This window comes from Macaca nemestrina, chromosome 8 (genome assembly GCF_043159975.1).
Source record: "Macaca nemestrina isolate mMacNem1 chromosome 8, mMacNem.hap1, whole genome shotgun sequence".
Lineage (NCBI taxonomy): Eukaryota > Metazoa > Chordata > Mammalia > Primates > Cercopithecidae > Macaca > Macaca nemestrina.
This window is the reverse complement of record NC_092132.1, coordinates 867,142-886,194: the sequence shown is the minus strand read 5'-3', so window position 1 is coordinate 886,194 and position 19,053 is coordinate 867,142. Positions and strand designations below refer to the sequence as shown.

At 55.5% G+C, this 19,053-nt stretch overlaps 1 protein-coding gene and 1 long non-coding RNA gene across 5 annotated transcripts in view; one reads left to right on the top strand and one right to left on the bottom strand.

Moving 5' to 3' along the window:
* On the bottom strand, window positions 1-4,190 carry LOC139355628 (uncharacterized). Its single transcript, XR_011606417.1, has 2 exons — window positions 3,183-4,190; window positions 1-267 (listed from the first exon to the last, which is right to left on the bottom strand). It is a non-coding gene; the product is annotated as an uncharacterized lncRNA (long non-coding RNA).
* A 1,144-nt stretch (window positions 4,191-5,334) lies between these two features.
* LOC105488503 (aarF domain containing kinase 5) overlaps window positions 5,335-19,053 on the top strand; it is an 18,160-nt gene continuing 4,441 nt past the window's right edge. For 2 of the 4 annotated variants that reach the window (XR_011606611.1, XM_011752670.3), the window contains exons 1-3: window positions 5,335-5,453; window positions 11,136-11,239; window positions 12,583-12,732. Coding sequence is in view for 2 of the 4 variants with exons in the window: in XM_011752670.3 (XP_011750972.1) it covers window positions 5,442-5,453; window positions 11,136-11,239; window positions 12,583-12,732 (266 nt within the window). In the remaining 2 variants the exon portion in view is untranslated. Of the gene's footprint in view, window positions 5,454-9,533; window positions 9,931-11,135; window positions 11,240-12,582; window positions 12,733-19,053 lie in introns of those variants that run through there. The other 2 variants (XM_011752671.3, XM_071067598.1) reach the window with 2 other exon arrangements.

The following is a 19,053-nucleotide window of genomic DNA, read 5'->3' as shown; positions in this document are numbered from 1 at the left end:
TGAGGGTGGAGATTTTACTGAGTGATAAAAGAGGTGGGGGTTTATTGAGTGATAAAAGAGCTTTCAGCAGAGAGGCGACACGGGAGGTCCCCCTACCTAAAGGCAGGAAGTCCCCTCAATGTGGCTGAGTCCAGAGCTTTTATGGGCTCAGTATTGGGTGGGGGCAGGCCATAGGTAGTATTAGAAAAGGCAACATTCAACTGGTTAAAAAGCATTATTCAGGCCGAGTGTGGTGGCTGGCTCCTGTAATCCCAGCACTTTGGGAGGCTGAGGCAGGCGGATCATCATCTGAGGTCAGGAGTTTGGGACCAGACTGGCCAACATGGTGAAACCCTCTCTCTACTAAAATACAAAAAATAGCCGGGTGTGGTGGCGTGTGCCCGTACTCCCAGTTACTGGGGAGGCTGAGGCATAAGAATTGCTTGCACCAGGAGGCAGAGGTTGCAGTGAGTCAGGATCGTGCTACTGCACTCCAACAGCCTGGGTGACAGAGTAAGGCTCTCTCTCTCAAAATAATAATAATAATAATAATAATAATAATAATAAAAGCATTATTCAGAAAGAATCCATCAGGAAAGGGCAGGCAAACAGGAACAGAAATTCTCGCTCTGGGTCTCAGGTTTCATCCCAGACCAGCAGTTCTGTGTTTCAGACTTCAGGCTTTTTTTTTAGCTTGGAGGTAGGGTTTCACTGGGGACCTGCCTCTATCTGCCTAGGCATTTGGCTACCTCCTGTCGCTATCAAAATGTCAGGGCTGAGTTCAGTGGCTCTTGCCTATAATCCCAGCACTTTGGGAGGCTGAGGTGGGGAGGATTGCTTGAGACTAGGACTCAAGCAATCAACACTGTCTCTAGATAAATTTTTTTTTTTTTTTTTTTTTTTTTTTTTTTTTTTTGAGAGGGAGTCTCGCTCTGTCGCCCAGGCTGGAGTGCAATGGCCGGATCTCAGCTCACTGCAAGCTCCGCCTCCCGGGTTTATGCCATTCTCCTGCCTCAGCCTCCTGAGTAGCTGGGACTACAGGTACCCGCCACCTCGTCCGGCTAGTTTTTTGTATTTTTTAGTAGAGATGGGGTTTAACCGGGTTAGCCAGGATGGTCTCGATCTCCTGACCTCGTGATCCGCCCGTCTCGGCCTCCCAAAGTGCTGGGATTACAGGCTTGAGCCACTGCGCCCGGCCAGAAAAATTTTAAAATTAGCTAGGTGTGGTGGTGCATGCCTATAGTTCCAGCTACTTGGGAAGCTGAGAAGGGAGGATCCCTTGATCCCAGAAGGTCGAGGCTACAGTGAGCCGTGATCACACCACTGCACCCCAGTCTGGGCCACAGAGTGAGACCCTGTCTCTTAAAAAAATAAAAATAGGACCAGGCACAGTGGCTCACGCCTGTAATCCCAGCAATTTGGGAGGCCGAGATGGGTGGATCACGAGGTCAGGAGATCGAGACCATCCTGGCTAACACAGTGAAACCCCGCCTCTACTAAAAAATACAAAAAACTAGCCGGACGAGGTGGCGGGTGCCTGTAGTCCCAGTCACTTGGGAGGCTGAGGCAGGAGAATGGCGTGAACCCGGGAAGTGGAGCTTGCAGTGAGCTGAGATCTGGCCACTGCACTCCAGCCTGAGCGACACAGCGAGACTCCATCTCAAAATAAATAAATAAATAAATAAATAAATAAAAAATAATAATAGTGCCAGGGGCCGGGTACGGTGGCTCATGCCTGTGATACCAGCACTTTGGGAGGCCAAGGCGGGTGGATCACGAAGTCAGGAGATAAAGACCATCCTGGCTAACACGGTGAAACCCTTTCTGTACTAAAAATACAAACAAAATTATCCGGGTGTGATGACAGGCTCCTGTAGTCCCAGCTACTTGGGAGGCTGAGGCAGGAAAATGGTGTAAACCTGGGAGGTGGAGCTTGCAGTGAGCTGAGATTGTGCCAGGTACTCAGGAGGCTGAGGCAGGAGAATCACCTGAACCCAGGAGGCAGAGGTTGCAGTGAGCCAAGACTGTGCCATTGCATTCCAGCCTGGGCAACAGAGTGACACTCTGTTTCAAAAAAAATAAAAAAATAACAGCCAGAAATTTATTCTCTCACAGTTTTAGAAACTGGAAGTCTGAAATTGCAGTGCTGTGTGTGTGTAAACAAAACAGATAAACAAAAACACTGGTCTGAAATCAAGGTGTCAGCAGGGTTGGTTCTCTCTGAGGCTCTGAGGAAGAATCCGCCAGTTCTCTTTCCTGCTGTGGAGCTGCCGGCTCCGGGGCACCTCTGCTGTGATAATCTCAGTCCCGTCTCTACCTCCATCTTCATGTGGCCTTTCCCTCTGTGTCCCAAATCTCCCTCTCTCTTCTCCTGTAAGGATACCAGTCATTGGATTCAGGGCCTGCCCTTACCCACAGTGACTTTGTCTAAAGACCCTTGGCTTAATTTCATCTGTAATGATCCCATTTCCAAATAAATTTGCATTCCCAGGCTCTAGGGGTTAGGACAGTTTCTTCTCCTTCTCCTTCTCCTTCTTCTTCACCAGGCAGTGGCAGTGGCGTGATCTCAGCTCACCGTAACCTCTGCCTCCCAGGTTCAAGTGATTCTCCTGGATTCTCCTGCTTCAGCCTCCCAAGTAGCTGGGACTACAGGCACACGCCACCACACCCGGCTAATTTTTTGTATTTTAGTAGAGACAGGGTTTCTGCATCTTGGCCAGGATGGTCTCAATCTCCTGATCCACCCACTTCGGCCTCCCAAAGTGCTGGGATTACAGACGTGAGCCACCATGCCCGGCCTGGGGCTCTTTTGGGGGACAGTGCTCAGCTCAGGAGACATGAAATGAACACGTGCTCATTTTATAGCTATGTGAGAGCCACGCTTCTTAACACCTATTTAACCTTCTCTTTCTTTTTCTTTTTTCTTTTTTTTTTTTTTTTTTTTGAGACAGAGTCTCGCTCCGTCACCCAGGCTGGCGTGCAATGGCTTGATCTCAGTTCACTGCAACCTCCGCCTCCCAGGTTCAAGCAATTCTCCCACCTCAGCCTCCCAAGTAGCTGGCATTACAGGCACACGCCACCGGGCCCGGCTAATTTTTGCATTTTTAGTAGAGACGGGGTTTCACCGTGTTGCCTGGACTGGTCTCGAACTGACCTCAGGTGATCTGCCCACCTTGACCTCCCAAAGTGCTAGGATTACAGGCGTGAACCACTGTGCCCAGCCCCTTCTTTCTTTAATGACAGTTTTGGACACCAAAGAGACTGGGAACACAGGGTTTTGGGAACGTGAGAGTGCTGGGAGGTGACGGATGGGCTTCAGAGCGGGGCTGCACTGAAAGGCTGGAGTGAGCTGCATTTCTGGGGCTTGGATGGGGCAGGGGCAGAGGCTGTGGGCACTTGGGTCCTGGGGAAGGCTTTCACCACGTCCCTGGGCCCTGTGGCTCAGTTGTGTGGCATCGACTCCCCGCCTCACCCTCAGGGGCAGGATGTCACACCCCATCCAGGGCCCTGCAGTCCGGGCAGGATCCTAGGCCACAGTGTGGCTCCCATGATGTGAAAACAGGACAGAGGTCATTCCTTCATTCATTTTGGGGGTGTCTCCCAAGAGTGGGTGGCAGAGTCCTCCACCTGACGCTTCCCACCATGGGGCAGCCATGTAGGTTTGATGGCCAAGGCTCCCTGTGATGGCAATGCCCGGGCCCCTAGGCAAGGCACGGCATACCCCGCCCTGCAGCTCTCACTTTGCTCACGTCACTGCACAGATGCCTGGAGGCCTTACTGTGTCAGCCCACATGGCTCTTCTGGACCTGTTCCATTACACAGGAAAGGTTGCTGAGGGAGGCAGATGTTAGCAAATGAGAACACTCCACAAAGCCCGGCTCTGGGAGGGGCCCCAGGTCCATCTGTCAAGTTCTAGTCTGGGCTTTGGGGATGAGGGACTGGAGGCCAATCCCTGTCCTGCTAGCAAAGTGATGCAGGGCACACAGAATCACTGAGCACAGCATACTTGACCGTGGGGATGACGGACTTCACAGGAGACACGCCATAACAGAAGGGGCACTAGAGGGCTGGAGGCACTGGCTTTCCCTAGGCTGGGACCACCCCACTGAAGAGATGCCTTTGGGTTCAGTCCCAGTGGGAGGAGCAAGAGGAATGTAGGAAGATGAGGATGAGGGGCCACTTGTGGGAGGAGGAGGAGCCACTTGTGAGAGTTGCGAAAAGGCCTTGAGGCCTGAAAACCTCTTACTTCCAGCTGCTGGCTCAGGAGCCCTGGTGGATTCCACAAGGACGGTGTTTTATTTCATGCTCACAGTGGGGTCTAGGAGGGCTTCCAGGCAGTAAGTGCCAGGACCCGTGTTGGCACCCGAGGATCCCTGGCCTGTTCGGGGACGGTGACGTCAGTTCATCAGCAGCCTTGCTGGCTGCATGGAGTGCCCGGGCCTGTGCCCCTACCCAGCCAGGGCTGTCACAGAGTGAGGAGTAGCAGCCTCGGGCACTGAGGAGGCTGTGACGTCACTGACCTTCCCATAAGAAGCTAAGTTTATTTATTTATTTTTATTTATTTTTTTTTTGAGACGGAGTCTCGCTCTGTCGCCCAGCCTGGAGTGCAGTGGCCGGATCTCAGCTCACTGCAAGCTCCGCCTCCCGGGTTCACGCCATTCTCCTGCCTCAGCCTCCCGAGTAGCTGGGACTACAGGCGCCGCCACCTCGCCCGGCTAGTTTTTTGTATTTTTTAGTAGAGACGGGGTTTCACCGTGTTAGCTAGGATGGTCTTGATCTTGTGACCTCGTGATCCGTCCGTCTCGGCCTCCCAAAGTGCTGGGATTACAGGCTTGAGCCACCGCGCCCGGCCGAAGCTAAGTTTAGACAGGGACCAAGGCGGGCTGCAAACTGGACCCCAGAATCTGAAGTCCTGGCCCTGGGTAGGTCTCCCCATGGGCACAGGAGCTGCTCCAGGACCCCTGTGGCCACTCTCCTGGTTGTCTTCCAGTTCCCAGTCAGAGGCATCTCCTTGGCCCTCGCACAGGCAGGTGGTGAGTTGGAGTCCTGAGGTTAAAGAGATTCACTCTAATCACACTAGCACGAAGTGCTGAGGAGGGGGCGATACCTCAGGAAGCCCTCAGCCCTCCCCGGATTAGCCACGCGCTTCTCACTGCAGTCCTTCCTGCAGGTGCCTGCCCGGGAATGCGCAGTGCGCCCAGTGCGGAACTGGAACCCTCCGCTCTCAGGCGGGCGCGGTCCGGGCGCCAAAAGCTACGCCTCTGGGGGCCGCCAGGGGACGCTGCCCTGCCGCGGAGGCCGGCACGGACCGGGGCGTGGCCTGCAGCCCCGCCCACCGCCCACGGGGCGGAGCGCTCGGCTCCGGCGCGTGCGCACTGCGCGCCCTCCCGCAGGGACTGCTGGGCTGCGAGACGCAGAGCCGCGCCGGGCCAGAGCCTAGCGGAGCGGAGCGGTGGTCAGAGATGTGGCGACCGGTGAGGACCCTCCTGGCCCGGGGCGCCCGAGATCCTGCACACCAACCCTAGTGACCCGAGACCCGCAGGTCCCCAGACGCCGCCCCGGAGATCCTCGGGGCTCTTTTTCCCTTTGTTTTTTTGAGGCACGGTCTCGCTCTGTCGCCCTGGAGCTCAGTGGCGCGATGTCCGCTCACCGCAGCCTCCGCCTCCCGGACTCAGGCGATCCTCCCGCCTCGGCCCTGCAAGTAGCTGACACCGCAGGCGTGACCGCGCGCGGTCAACTCTGTATTTAGCAGAGTCGGGGTCTCGCCATGTTGCTCAGGCTGGTCTCGAACTCCTGGGCTCTAGCGGTCCGCCCGCCTCAGCCTCCCCGAGAGCTGGGATTTCAGGCGGGAGCCGCACCCGCAGCCCTGACGCCGCCTGCACCGGGAGTCGCAGGGGCCTCTCCGCCCAGCCCGGAGGCGGCTGCCTGGCGCCCCGGAGAGCGCGGTCTCCAGAGGGCAGGGGCCCCGCGGGGAGGCCTCTGGCGCCGCTCCCCTCGCGAGGCGGCCTCCCGGGGTCACGGACGCCTCCCTGCCCAGCCTGCTGCCCCGGACCTCCTCCGCTCGCCTCCCTGCCGGGCCCGCCCTGCCCTGAGGCGGCGGGCGGGCGGGGGCTGCAGGGCGGGCTCTGCTCTGGGCGCCCCTGCCCCGGCTCAGGGGCGCGCTTCCCACGGCTCCGAGGCCCCCTCTCTCAGGCCCTCGGCGTCTCCCCGCTCCCACGTGGCCGCTGGGTCCCGTTCCACTGTCCCTGCGGTTAGGACTGCGAGGGGGCGGGGCAGAGGCCTTGACACGCATCTTACCCGCCCCCTTCCCGAAGAGATGGAAGGGGCTCCTGGCACCGTTCCTTTTTTTTCTTGGAATGTCAGCAGAGCTTGTGTTTGGCGATAAGCTAGCCTTGACAGTCTGGCTATTAATAGCACGCATGGACGGCCCACTCGTGCCCCAGCCCAGCTGTGTGACCCCAGGGTGCTTCATGGGACGGGGAGGTGGCCTTCAGTGCAGCTCCTTTCAGGTGACAAAGTCTTCCCACGTGCAGGTCACTCAGTCCCTCCCCAACCCCAGCGATTGGACAGGTTGGTTTAGCCCCTGGTTAGGAGCTGCTCATGGCCAGTGAGCAGGGCTGGATCCAGTCTACGTTTGAGGGCTGGCTGGGGCTGAGAGGGTCACACACCCTGGGAGAAGGACGGCGTGTGTAGTCGCCAGACCCACTTACCCCGCCCAGACTCCCAATCTGTCTCTTCCTAACTTTGGGGACAGTTATGTGCCTCAGTTTCCCCTCCTGTTGGGCACAGGGCTGTTGGGTTCCCCAGGCTCTGGTCATCCGTTCGTGGTTTTTAGTTTCTGGCGTCATTCTGAGACTCAGCAGTTGCTTCTCACTGCTGTGGACGAGCCTGTCTGTGGGACCTGCATCTTCCTCATCTGCAGGTGCTGGAAAACCAGACACGATTGAACACGCACGTGGTTCTGTGGCCAAAGCACGCCCTTTGGTTGTGAACTTCGTGATACCTGTGTGACTGTTACCACTCAGACACTTGCTGCTCTCAAGGTAGTCAGCTGTGGTCTAAAGCCACTCTGGAAAGGGCGTTGTTTCTGTGTGTGCAGACCGACTGCACTCTCACTATAGGAAGCCTGAGAGGTGGGGGCCGAGGGCACCCGTTTCGTCTTGTCTAAACTGCAAGGCTTTGGAAGTGAGGGGAGCTGCAGGGATAAGTGTCACCAGGGACGGCTCAGGAGTGTGGGGGGAAGGCCCTGAGAATTCACCGTCTAAAAGACTGCTTATCTTCTGGCAGCTTAGAGGTCATGTTCTGGGTGAGGTTGGGGCTGTGTGTCACGTGAGAATTGCCCTGGATGGGGCTCTGGGAAGTCTTTCTGGGAGGTGTGGCTGCAGGCTTGCCGCCCCACCCATAACCTCTCTGGACCTTGGGGAGCTCTCCTGTGTGATGGAATTTCAGAGAGGATGGTCTGGGTGTGCTGGGCACCCCACATTCAAAGGAGCCAGGCTGTTGCACAGCCTCATGGGCCCTACTTGGGTTGTGTCCAGGACCAGCCTGAGGCAGGGGCTGCTGCCATCTCTTGCCTGTGAGGTTCTGTTGGCATGTGGGGTTCTGTTCAGTCCTGTGCTTCACAGCTGTTGGTCTCATTCGGCAGGCATTCACTGAGTGCCTGCTTGTTCAGAGATGGTGAGAGGTGGCCCTGCTCACAGTCTATTGGGGAGACAGATTCTGTAAGTTAATAGTCACGCTGGCGTGTGATGAGGGCAGTGGCAGGATAGGACCACGGTGAGCAAGGTGGAGCCGGGCGTGGGCATGAGCGAGTCTGCTGGTGGACCAGGGTAGGGTGATGGTGGCCCGGGGTCTACTGGAGGGATCTCTGTCCTGGATGAGAATAGGGGTGAGAGACGCAGCTGGAGCCCCTTCTGCAGTGTTGGTTCCTGAGGAGAGAGCAGAAAACTGTTGTTGGAGATAGCGATCAGATAGCCATGACTTTCCCGGCCTCACCTACTCAGTGGAGCCCGTTGAAACGCAAGCAGCTTGCGTTGTTGGTGACAGATGTGGTGGGTGGTGGTTAGGATACCCACCTGGAGGTAGCTCTCTTGCAGCCACTTATGAGCTGCTGTTCGGAGTCTCTCCGCAGTCCCTGGGAACGGCTGCCTGATCGCGGGGCCTCTGGCCGTGCATGCGCTGGCACCAGAGGTGGCCAGTGTCAGGAGGTGCGGGTTGGGTAGGCAGCAGGTAGATGACCCACCTACAAGTCGCTGCCCGGCTGCCTCGGGTTTTCCTTGTGAATCAGCACTTGCTGGGTGTGACCTCGCCAAGCAGAGGTTTCTGTCAGCCCGTCTTCTAGGGACAGGAGGTCGTGGACTTTTCCTTTGGCTTTTGTGTTGTTTGGAGTCCTTGAAATTTTCTCCAGGGCTCTGAGCTCTGGCCAGAAACCAGCTGGCAAGTCAGTTCCTTACTAGGTCCAGTGTTGAGGACCATGTTAGCGTCTGTGCCGGGGGGCATGACTGGCTATGCACTGTCCTTTCCCCCCAAAGCCTGACTTTTTAGAAGAGCTCTCAGTTGGAGAATTTGGGGTTGAGGGAGTTGTAAGACCTCATCATAGGTCAAGTGTGATCGGGAGACCAAGGTTTCTGGTGAGAGCTGTGTTCTCTTTCTCTCTTTCTCTCTTTCTTTCTCTCTTTCTCTCTTTCTTTCTTTCTTTCTTTCTTTCTTTCTTTCTTTCTTTCTTTCTTTCTTTTTTCTTTTTAATTATACTTTAAGTTCTATGTGGTGTTTTCATAGACACAAAAATAAAGCAGCACGATGTGTCAAGAGACTTGTGGTGGGGCTTCTTTGTTTATGTATTTATTTTTCTTTTTTTTTTTTTTTTTTGAGATGGAGTCTCTCTCTGTCGCCCAGGCTGGAGTGCAGTGGCCGGATCTCGGCTCACTGCAAGCTCCGCTTCCCGGGTTCACGCCATTCTCCTGCCTCAGCCTCCCGAGTAGCTGGGACTACAGGCGCCCGCCGCCTCGCCCGGCTAGTTTTTTGTATTTTTTAGTAGAGACGGGGTTTCACCGGGTTAGCCAGGATGGTCTCGATCTCCTGACCTCGTGATCCGCCCGTCTCGGCCTCCCAAAGTGCTGGGATTACAGGCTTGAGCCACCGCTCCCGGCCGTATTTATTTTTCTAAATGGAGTCCTGCTCTGTCGCCCAGGCTGGAGTGCAGTGTCTCGATCTTGGCTCACTGCAACCTCCGCCTACCAAGTCCAAGCGATTCTCCTGTCTCAGCCTCCCAAGTACCTGGGATTACAGGTATGCGCCATCACACCTGGCTACTTTTTTTGTATTTTTAGTAGAGACGGAGTTTCGCCATGTTGGCCAGGATGGTCTCGATCTCCTGACCTTATGATCCACCCTCCTCAGCCTCCCAGAGTGCTGGGATTACAGGCATAAGCCACCGCGCCCGGCCCTAAGGGCTTTTTCACGTGTGTCCTGCTAGCTGTGGCATGTCTTCCCCTCCTCCAAGTAGAAGCTGTACAGGGTCCCTGTCTGTGGAGTCTCAGTAAGTTGTAAGTTTCTTCATTTGCTGTCAGAACAGTGACCTACAAGGCCACTCCTCCCGTCCGGGCGTCCACCTTCAAGGTTGGCATCTGCTGTCTGATTCCGTGGCTGGGCACTGTTGCCGCTTCCTTCTGAGATGAGGACTGCTTTCCTCTGGCCACTGGTCAGTGGTCTCAGCAGCAGGAAATAGCAAATGACAGGTCAGGGTGCTGCCAAGACAGTGCAGGGGCAGGGATGGGGTAGGTCCCATCCCAGATGAGCCAGACGGTGACGCCATGTCTTCCTGCAGAAACTGAGGGGACATTCAAAGACGGGGTGTTTGGTGAACTGTCAGCATCCGAGGCATCAGCCCTGGTTAAGCTGCGTTAGCCTTCTCTCCTGTGATACTGTGACTCTCAGCCTTCCTCCTAGGAGGTAGGATAGTGTTTCCATTCCGGAGTCAAACCTGGGGGCCTGGCTTCCTGGCGTGAGCCCAGCAGTGCTGACAGTCTTTGCTGACTAACTGGGTGATGTGGCTTTGCTTTGTGTCCCCACCCAAAGCTCACCGAGTCGTGATTCCCAGTGTTGAAGGAGGGGCTCGTTGGGAAGTGACCTGATCATGGGGGCAGATCCCCCTTGCTGTTCTCGTGATAGTGAGTTCTCAGATCTGATGGGTTAACAGTGTGTGTGACACTTTCCCCTTTGCCCTCTCGCTGGCCCTCTCTCTCTCTCTCTTTCTCCGCTCCCCCACTGCTTCACCCATACCGTGCTTGCTTCCCATTTGCCTTCTGCCATGTTTCCTGAGACCTCTCAGTGATGCTTCCTGGACAGCCTGTGCAACTATGAGTCAGTTAAACCCAGGCCGGGCACGGTGGCTCATGCCTGTAATCCCAGCACTTTGGGAGGCTGAGGAGGGCAGATCACTTGAGGTCAGGAGTTCTAGACCAGCCTGGCCAACATGGTGAAACCCCGTCTCTACTAAAATGTAAAAAGTAGCTGGATGTGGTGGTGCATGCTTGTAGTCCCAGCTACTCAGAAGGCTGGGGCAAGAGAATCACTTGAACTCGGGAGGCGGAGATTGTAGTGAGCCGAGATCATGCCATTGCACTCCAGCCTGGGAGACGGAGTGAGACTCCATCTTAAAAAAAATAAACAAACCTCTTTTCTTCATAAATTACCCAGTCTTGGGTAGTTCTCTTTTTTTTGAGATGGAGTTTCTCTCTGTTGCCCAGGCTGGAGTGCAGTGGCGCAATCTCGGCTTACTGCAAACTCCACCTCCCAGGTTCAAGCAATTCTCCTGCCTCAGCCTCCCGAGTAGCTGGGATTACACACATGCTCCATCATGCCCAGCTAATTTTGTATTTTTAGTAGAGATGGGTTTTCACCATGTCGATCAGGCTGGTCTCGAACTCCTGGCCTCAGATGATCCACCCGCCTCGGCCTCCGAAAGTGCTGGGATTAAAGGCGTGAGCCACTGCGCCCGGCCTGGGTAGTTCTTTAGAGCAGTGTGAGAATGGACTCATACATTAGGTTTAGGGTTAGGCTGACTCAGACTCCAGCACGTGTAAGCACTGGTAGTGGTTGAGGGCAGGGGCGTGTCCTGGCCTCGTTCGACCCCACACAATTTCCTCTCTTTGCAGTTGCAGCTTTGCCATTTCCACTCTGCTCTGCTGCACAGCAGGCAGAAGCCCTGGCCGTCCCCTGCTGCATTCTTCAGGAGAAACGTCAGGGTCCTTCCTCCAAGGTAATGAGTCCTCCACAGGCATGTGCCTCTCACCCAGGCCGGCATGGATGGTGTCTGTGTGCATGCAGAGGTGGCGGTCGAGGGCCCGAGGCTGGTCCTTCTCCTGTACCCCCAACCGAGACAAGATATGTTTGCTCCTCAGTGCGGTGTGCTGGGACTAGAGACCCCCAGGTCCTGACCCATGGGACCATGCCCGGGGTGGGCACGCCCTGACCACAGCGTTTAGAGCAGACAGCTAGCAAATCAGGAAGGGTGCACATGGAGCGCCCGCTCTGAAGAGCAAACCGGGTCATTCAGAGCCTGGAGGAGGGCGGGGCGACTGTAGGCGGGGGTCACACAAGAGGAGGAGCAGCAAGAAGAGATGTAGAGGGAGGGTTCTGAGCAGAAGGAAAGGCCAGACAAGGTCGTGAGGCCAGCAAGTCTGGACCACAGTGGGCAGATGGGCGGTGGCAAGGCAGGAAGACTGTGGAGGGTAGACGCGGCCAGGCAGGGCAGGCAGGGTGAGCTGCCCGAGTGCCACTGGCTCGGTGAACCTGGCAGGGGTCTCCTTCTTCCGAGAGCTCTGCAGTAGGAGAACCTGTGTCCCTGGGACAGATGTGGCTGGATGCAGAAAAAGATGAGTGTTCAGGCACCTGCGGCCGGGTGTAGAAACAGATGGGTGCTCAGGTGCCTGCCGCACTCAGCATTATGGGTTTCCTGCTGCATTTAGCATACATGGAGCTCCTACTGTGTTCAGCATGCATAGAGCTCCTGCTGTATCAGGCTCCTGCTATATTTGGCAAGTATTGGGCTCCTGCTGTATTCAGCGAGTATTGGGCTCCTGCTGTATACAGCACGTGTGGGGATTCTACTATGTTCAGCATGGGCAAAGCTTTGTTCCTTGCTCTGTACTGTCACGTGACTCTGCACGTGCTGCCCTCACATCTTCTCTGTCTCTGCTGTGCTGATGACCATCCAGTCGAACCCTGCGAGGTGGACAGTGGTTGTGATTCTTCACAGTGTAGGTGGCCCCGGTCCATGAGGAGCACAGACCTGCTATTGAGTTGTTTCCTTTACCTGAGGAGCCATTTCCATGTCCCACGGCCCCGTTGGCTGGGTCTCCGGACAGACCCAAATGAGACCTGCCCCTTACGGCCATCTGGTGCCAGGCTTTGGTGCAGGGGTATCTGGTGCAGGGGCTCAGGGAAGGGGACACTGATACAGTGGTGTTCTCTGCTGACCACACTGTGAGAATGGCTGTGCACACAGGAGTGAGAGAGGTGGTGCTTGGGGAGGCGGGGGGCAGAGGTCAGAGCCAGCTGAATGTGGGGGTGGCGCCTCCAGGCTGTGTTGTCTCCCCTCAGGTTCTCGAGCCCCACACCCCTGTGGAGGAAGGTGCTCTCCACCGCAGTCGTTGGGGCGCCCCTGCTCCTTGGAGCCCGCTATGTCACGGCAGAGGCGCGGGAGAAGAGGAGGATGCGGCTCGTGGTGGATGGCATGGGGCGCTTTGGCAGGTAGGAGGGCCCAGCAGCGCCGGGCGGGGGGTACGGCGTGGCGGGCGGGGGGTGCGCCGTGCAGGAGTGCCTGCTCCAGATGCCCTCACAGGCATGGGGGTGGGGCTGGGAGGGCTGCAGGGCTTTGCTGAGGATTCTACAGATGGCTTTCAGGCACCCTTCCCTACATGGGAAGGCACTGGCTGAAGGGACAGTGAGCCCTGCCGGGCCCGTGGGGTGGGGTGTGGATCAGGGTCCTCCACACTGGATGCAGCCGCCACAGGCCCTTCCCCAGATCAGCCTTGGCCTGAGTGGGGAGGGGCTCCAGCCCTGGGCCCGGGCCTTCTCCCTCAGGCTTCTAGGCTGGCAGAGAAGCAGCTGCCCTGCCTTCCTTCTCTTCTCACCCCATTCCAAGGTTTGGGCCTGGGAGAGGAGGCTGCCTCTGTCTCTGCCCCTGAAGATGGGCAAAATTGGGTTCTTGCTGTCAGGGCCCTTTCTTCCTCCTTTACCTTACAGTGCAGAACTCAGGGGGAGGGCGGGGACACATTCTGTTGGAACCGTTGGGCGGGCGTTCCTGCTTTTGGTCAGATCCCAGAATTCCTGCAGCCACAAAGCCCTGCCTAGCCTGAGCCTCGCGGAGCCAGCTCTCGGCTTTGAGAGAAACCTGTTAGCCCAAAGCCCCTTTGAACGGAGTGGCAGAGCGGGAAGGAGGCAGGGAGGGTATGGTCCTGTTCTGCCTGCCTCTGAGCATCTGCCAGGCCTAGGTCAGTTTCTCAGCAAGTGCCTTGGCTTCCGGTGCCTTCAGGGACTTCACCAGAAACTTCACAGAAATTTCCTCCAGCAGTGAGTGGAAGCTTGCAGATAGCCGGACACTGCAACCTCCATATCCCAGGTTCAAGCGGTTCTCATGCCTTGGCCTCCCGAGTAGCAGGGACTACAGGCGTGCGCCACCACGCCCGGCTAATTTTTTGTATTTTTAGTAGAGATGGGGTTTTGCCATGATGCCCAGGCTGGTCTCGAACTCCTGAGTTCAGGTGATCTATTTGCCTCAGCCTCCCAAAAGGGTGGGATTACAGGTGTGAGCTACCATACCTGGCCTAAATTTAACTTATTTTTTTTATTTTTAATTTTTTATTTAACTTACTATTTTTTTATTTTTTGAGACGGAGTTTTGCTCTTGCTGCCCAGGCTGGAGTGCAATGGTGCAATATCGGCTCACTGCAACGTCCACTTCCCGGGTTCAAGCAATTCTCCTGCCTCAGTCTCCCGAGTAGCTGGGATTACAGGTGCCCACCACTATGCCCGGCTAATTTTTGTATTTTCAGTAGCGATAGGGTCTCACCATGTTGGCCAGGCTAGTCTTGAACTGGGATCACCTCAAGTGATCCACCCGCCTCGGACTCCCGAAGTGCTGGGATTACAGGCGTGAGCCACCACATGGGCCCTGCGGACTCCCGAAGTGCTGGGATTACGGGCGTGAGCCACTGCATGGGCCCTGCCTGGAGTTTTTTTTTTTTTTTTTGAGACGGAGTCTCGCTCTGTCGCCCAGGCTGGAGTGCAGTGGCTGGATCTCAGCTCACTGCAAGCTCCGCTTCCCGGGTTTACGCCATTCTCCTGCCTCAGCCTCCCGAGTAGCTGGGACTACAGGCGCCCGCCACCTCGCCCGGCTAGTTTTTTGTATTTTTAGTAGAGACGGGGTTTCACCATGTTAGCCAGGATGGTCTCGATCTCCTGACCTTGTGATCCGCCCATCTCGGCCTCCCAAAGTGCTGGGATTACAGGCTTGAGCCACCGCGCCCGGCCTGGAGTTTTTATTGGGGTATTAATACTTGGGCGGGATTGATTGAAAATCTCCAGTTTCTCAGAAAATCCCAGGAACTCAGTTTCCAGCCCCAGCCCTCCCACTCCCATCCCCATAGGGCCCAAAGTGGCGGGTTTTCGCCCTGAGTCCCTCCTTAGCATAAACCTCAGGGCCACCATGGAAAACAGAGGCACTCCTTATCACTCAGGAAATTCCGAGGACTAAGAAGGGACAAAGGTCAGACCTCTCTTTGGGTACATCGTACATGATTGGACACCTTTGACGATTACAGGCTTGTAATTATTATACAACAAGACTCTCTGGGCCAAATGCAGGGGCCCAGTGTGGCAGCTGTCCGATTTGTAAATAAAGCTTTATGGGAACACAGCCCTGCCCGTGTGCTCATGCATGGACACAGTGCCTAAAATATTCCCCATCTCATCTTTTACAGAAACATTTCACTGCTTCCTGTTTTCTCAATGCGGGTTTGTCTAATGTTCGCTCTTGTTCATACTCAGTCATCCGTTTGGGCAGGAATCACACAGGGGTGACACTGCTTTGCTTGTGTCCTGCCGGGGGCACACGATTTCAGTTTCCCCTTTTGATTCCCTTGTAATTAGCCATATGGAGGCAGTTGAGATGATGTGTCTGTTCTCACTGCTCCTCCATCCTGCAGTTTGTTTGTTTGTTTCTTTCTTTATTGAGACGGAGTCTTGCTCTGTCGCTCAGGCTGGAGTACAGTGATGACATCTCGACTCACTGGAGCCTCTGCCTCCTGGGTTCAAGCAATTCTCCCAGCCCCAGTCTCCCGAGTATCTTGGATTACAGACACCTGCCACCACGCCCGGCTAATTTTTTAATTTTTAGTAGAGACGGGGTTTCTCCATGTTGGCCAAGCTGGTCTTGAACTCCCGACCTCAAGTGATCCATCTGTCTCAGCCTCCCAAAGTGCTGGGATTATAGGCGTGAGCCACCGCACCCGGCCTCCTTCCAGCATTTAGTACTCACTGATACTTTTTTTTTTGAGACGGAGTTTCACTCTTGTTGCTCAGGCTGGAGTGCAATGGTGCGATCTCGGCTCACCGCAACCTCTGCCTCCCAGATTCAAGGGATTCTCCTGCCTCAGCCTCCTGAGTAGCTGGGGATTACAGGCACGCTCTACCACACCTGGCTAATTTTGTATTTTTTAGTAGACGCGGGTTTCTCTATGTTGGTCAGGCTGGTCTTGAACTCCTGACCTCAAGTGATCAGCCCACCTCAGCCTCCCAAAGTGCTGGGATTATAGGTACGAGCCACCACACCCGGCTTCCAACATTTTATTGTGAAAAACTTCAAACATACAGCAATGTTGAAAATGCTCTGTGTTGGCCGGGCGCGGTGACTCAAGCCTGTAATCCCAGCACTTTGGGAGGCCGAGACGGGCGGATCACAAGGTCAGGAGATCGAGACCACGGTGAAACCCCGTCTCTACTAAAAATACAAAAAATTAGCCGGGCGCGGTTGTGGGCGCCTGTAGTCCCAGCTACTCGGGAGGCTGAGGCAGGAGAATGGCGTGAACCCGGGAGGCGGAGCTTGCAGTGAGCCGAGATCGCGCCACTGCACTCCAGCCTGGGCGACAGAGCGAGACTCCGTCTCAAAAAAAAAAAAAAAAAAAAAAAAAAATTAAATCCCTTCTCCCCCAAGCACAAGTCTATGGGACTTTTTCACATCTTTAACTTTTGTTACAAAAGTGTTGTGTTTACTATAACAAATTTTAATAGTAGAAAAGTTAGAAATGTAGAAAGTGGCCCGGCACGGTGGCTCAAGCCTGTAATCCCAGCACTTTGGGAGGCCGAGGCGGCTGGATCACGAGGTGAGAAGATCGAGACTATCCTGGCTAACATGGTGAAACCCCGTCTCTACTAAAAATACAAAAAGGCCGGGCGCGGTGGCTCAAGCCTGTAATCCCAGCACTTTGGGAGGCCGAGACGGGCGGATCACGAGTTCAGGAGATCGAGACCATCCTGGCTAACACGGTGAAACCCCGTCTCTACTAAAATACAAAAAAAATTAGCCGGGCGAGGTGGCGGGCGCCTGTACTCCCAGCTACTCGGGAGGCTGAGGCAGGAGAATGGCGTGAACCCGGGAGGCAGGGCTTGCAGTGAGCTGAGATCCGGCCACTGCACTCCAGCCTGGGCAACAGAGCTAGACTCCGTCTCAAAAAAAAAAAAAAAAAAAAAAGAAATGTAGAAAGCTCCCCTTAGACCCGCACCAAGGGTAAAAGCTCTCCAAGAATTTTATCAACGCATATTGGCTCATGTGTCAGCCCACATGTTCCGCTAAGTGTACAAATGTGACCTAAAATGAGATGCACCTGCCCTGCCCTTGGGGCGTCTCCCTCTGCAGTCCACAGCTTCACGTGGCCTCTTAAGTACCTCACGGGTAAAAGGATTTGAACCCTTTTTTATTATTATTATTATTATTATTATTTTTGAGACAGTCTCGCTCTGTTGCGCAGGCTGGAGTGCAGTGGCACAATCTTGGCTCACTGCAACTTACACCTCCTGGGTTCAAGTGATTCTCTCGCCTCAGCCTCCCAAGTAGCTGGGATTACAGGCGTGTGCCACCACATCCTGCTAATTTTTGTAGTTTTAGTAGAGACAGGGTTTTGCCACACTGGCCAGCCTGGTCTCAAATTCCTGACCGCAGCTGATCTGCCCACCTTGGCCTCCCAAAGTGCTGGGATTACAGGAGTGAGCCACTGCGTTTGGCCACTGCAACTGCAATCTCTGCCTTCGAAGTTCAAGCGACGCTTGTGCCTCAGCCCCTCCCAGGTAGCTGGGACTACAGGCGTGCACCACCACACCCAGCTAATATTTATACTTTTAGTAGAGACGGGGTTTCACCGTGTTGACCTCAGGTGATCCACCCGCCTTGGCCTCCCAAAGTGCTGGGATTACCAGTGTCAGCCACTGTGCCCGGCCTAACCATTTTTGATATAACTTTTCTTGACTCTGTGTCAAAACTGCTTGCTGTATCAACAGACTCAGCTCTAGGTGATAGAAATCGTTGTGTTGGCTCACATGCACACAGGCATTGATTGTGGAACGCAGGGTGCTGCTGGGCTCTTGTGCTCGTGCATACAGGTAGGGGTAGATGGGGCAGCTTGTCAGGACAGGCAGGCTGGTTTGCAGAAAGGGCCGCTGGGCTTGGCCTCTCCCTGTGCCTTCTCGGGCAAACGCCATGGAACGTCTGCTGGTAGCTCCATCACCTGTTCATTTCTTCAGTGTTTTTGAGGCAGCTCGGTGCCAGCCACAGAAACGAGGTGGCTGGCGGCCCTGCCTTCCCCGTCAGTCACTGACCATTGCAAGCAAGTCCTGTGCCTGCCACAAGCAGTTAGGTTTCTCTCACACGCCTGGGTCTCGATGAGGGTCTTGGGGTCTAAAGCTGATGCGCTCTGGTCCAAAGCCAGCACGGCCCACCGAGTAGCCTTTGAGTCCCAGAGCACATTTAGAAACCCTGGCCCAATTCGGCCCGGCGCGGTGGCTCACGCCTGTAATCGCAACACTTCGGGAGGCCAAGGCAGGTGGATCACTTGAAGTCAGGAGTTCGAGACCAGCCTGACCAACAAGGAGAACCCCATCTCTATTGAAAATACAAAATTAGCTGGGCATGGTGACACATGCCTGTAATCCCAGCTAGTTGAGAGGCTGAGGCAGGAGAATCGCTTGAACCTGGGAGACGGAGGTTGTGGTGAGCTGAGATTGTGCCACTGCACTCCAGCCTAGGCAACGAGCAAAACTCCATCTCAAAAAGAAACCCTGGCCTGCCAGCACTTTGGGAGGCCGAGGCGGGCAGATCACAAGGGCAGGAGATCGAGACCATCCTGGCGAACACGGTGAAACCCTGTCTGTACTAAAAATACAAAAATTAGCCGGGCGAGGTGGCGGCGCCTGTAGTCCCAGCTACTCTGGAGGCTGACGCAGGAGAATGGCAGGAACCTGGGAGGCAGAGCTTGCAGTGAGCCGAGATCGCGCCGCTGCACTCCAGCCTGGGCGACAGAGCGAGACTCCATCTCAAAAAAAAAAAAAAGAGAAAGAAACCCTGGCCCAACCCAACCAACAAACTCCAGGTGCTCTGCTCTTTATGGGGGCCCAGAATGGGGCCTGAGTGGGGGGGTCTCCCTGGAGTGATGGGGGACACAGAGCCCACCTGGGCTGCGCATCAGGAATGACTGTGGGCCCTGTCCCAGGCAGGTACGTGAGCTTCGCAGACCGCAGGGACAGGCCTCTGGTCATGGCCAGCCTTCGAGAAGCCACTCTGACCTCAGCCTCTCCCTGTGCACCTGCGTGTGGTCTGCTCGCTGCCTGGCGCCTCATTCCAGGGCTGCCCAGCTGGTCCCCAGAGTTCCCCCAGGGCCCCCACCCTGATGTCCTCCTAACTGGGGCCAGGCCTGGGGACACCCCTCCACCCCAGCATCCCATCCTCTTGCCTAAATCTCCCCCAGGAGCCCAGTACCTGCTCAACAGACGCCCAGGATGTCCCCCACTTCCTGCCTTAAC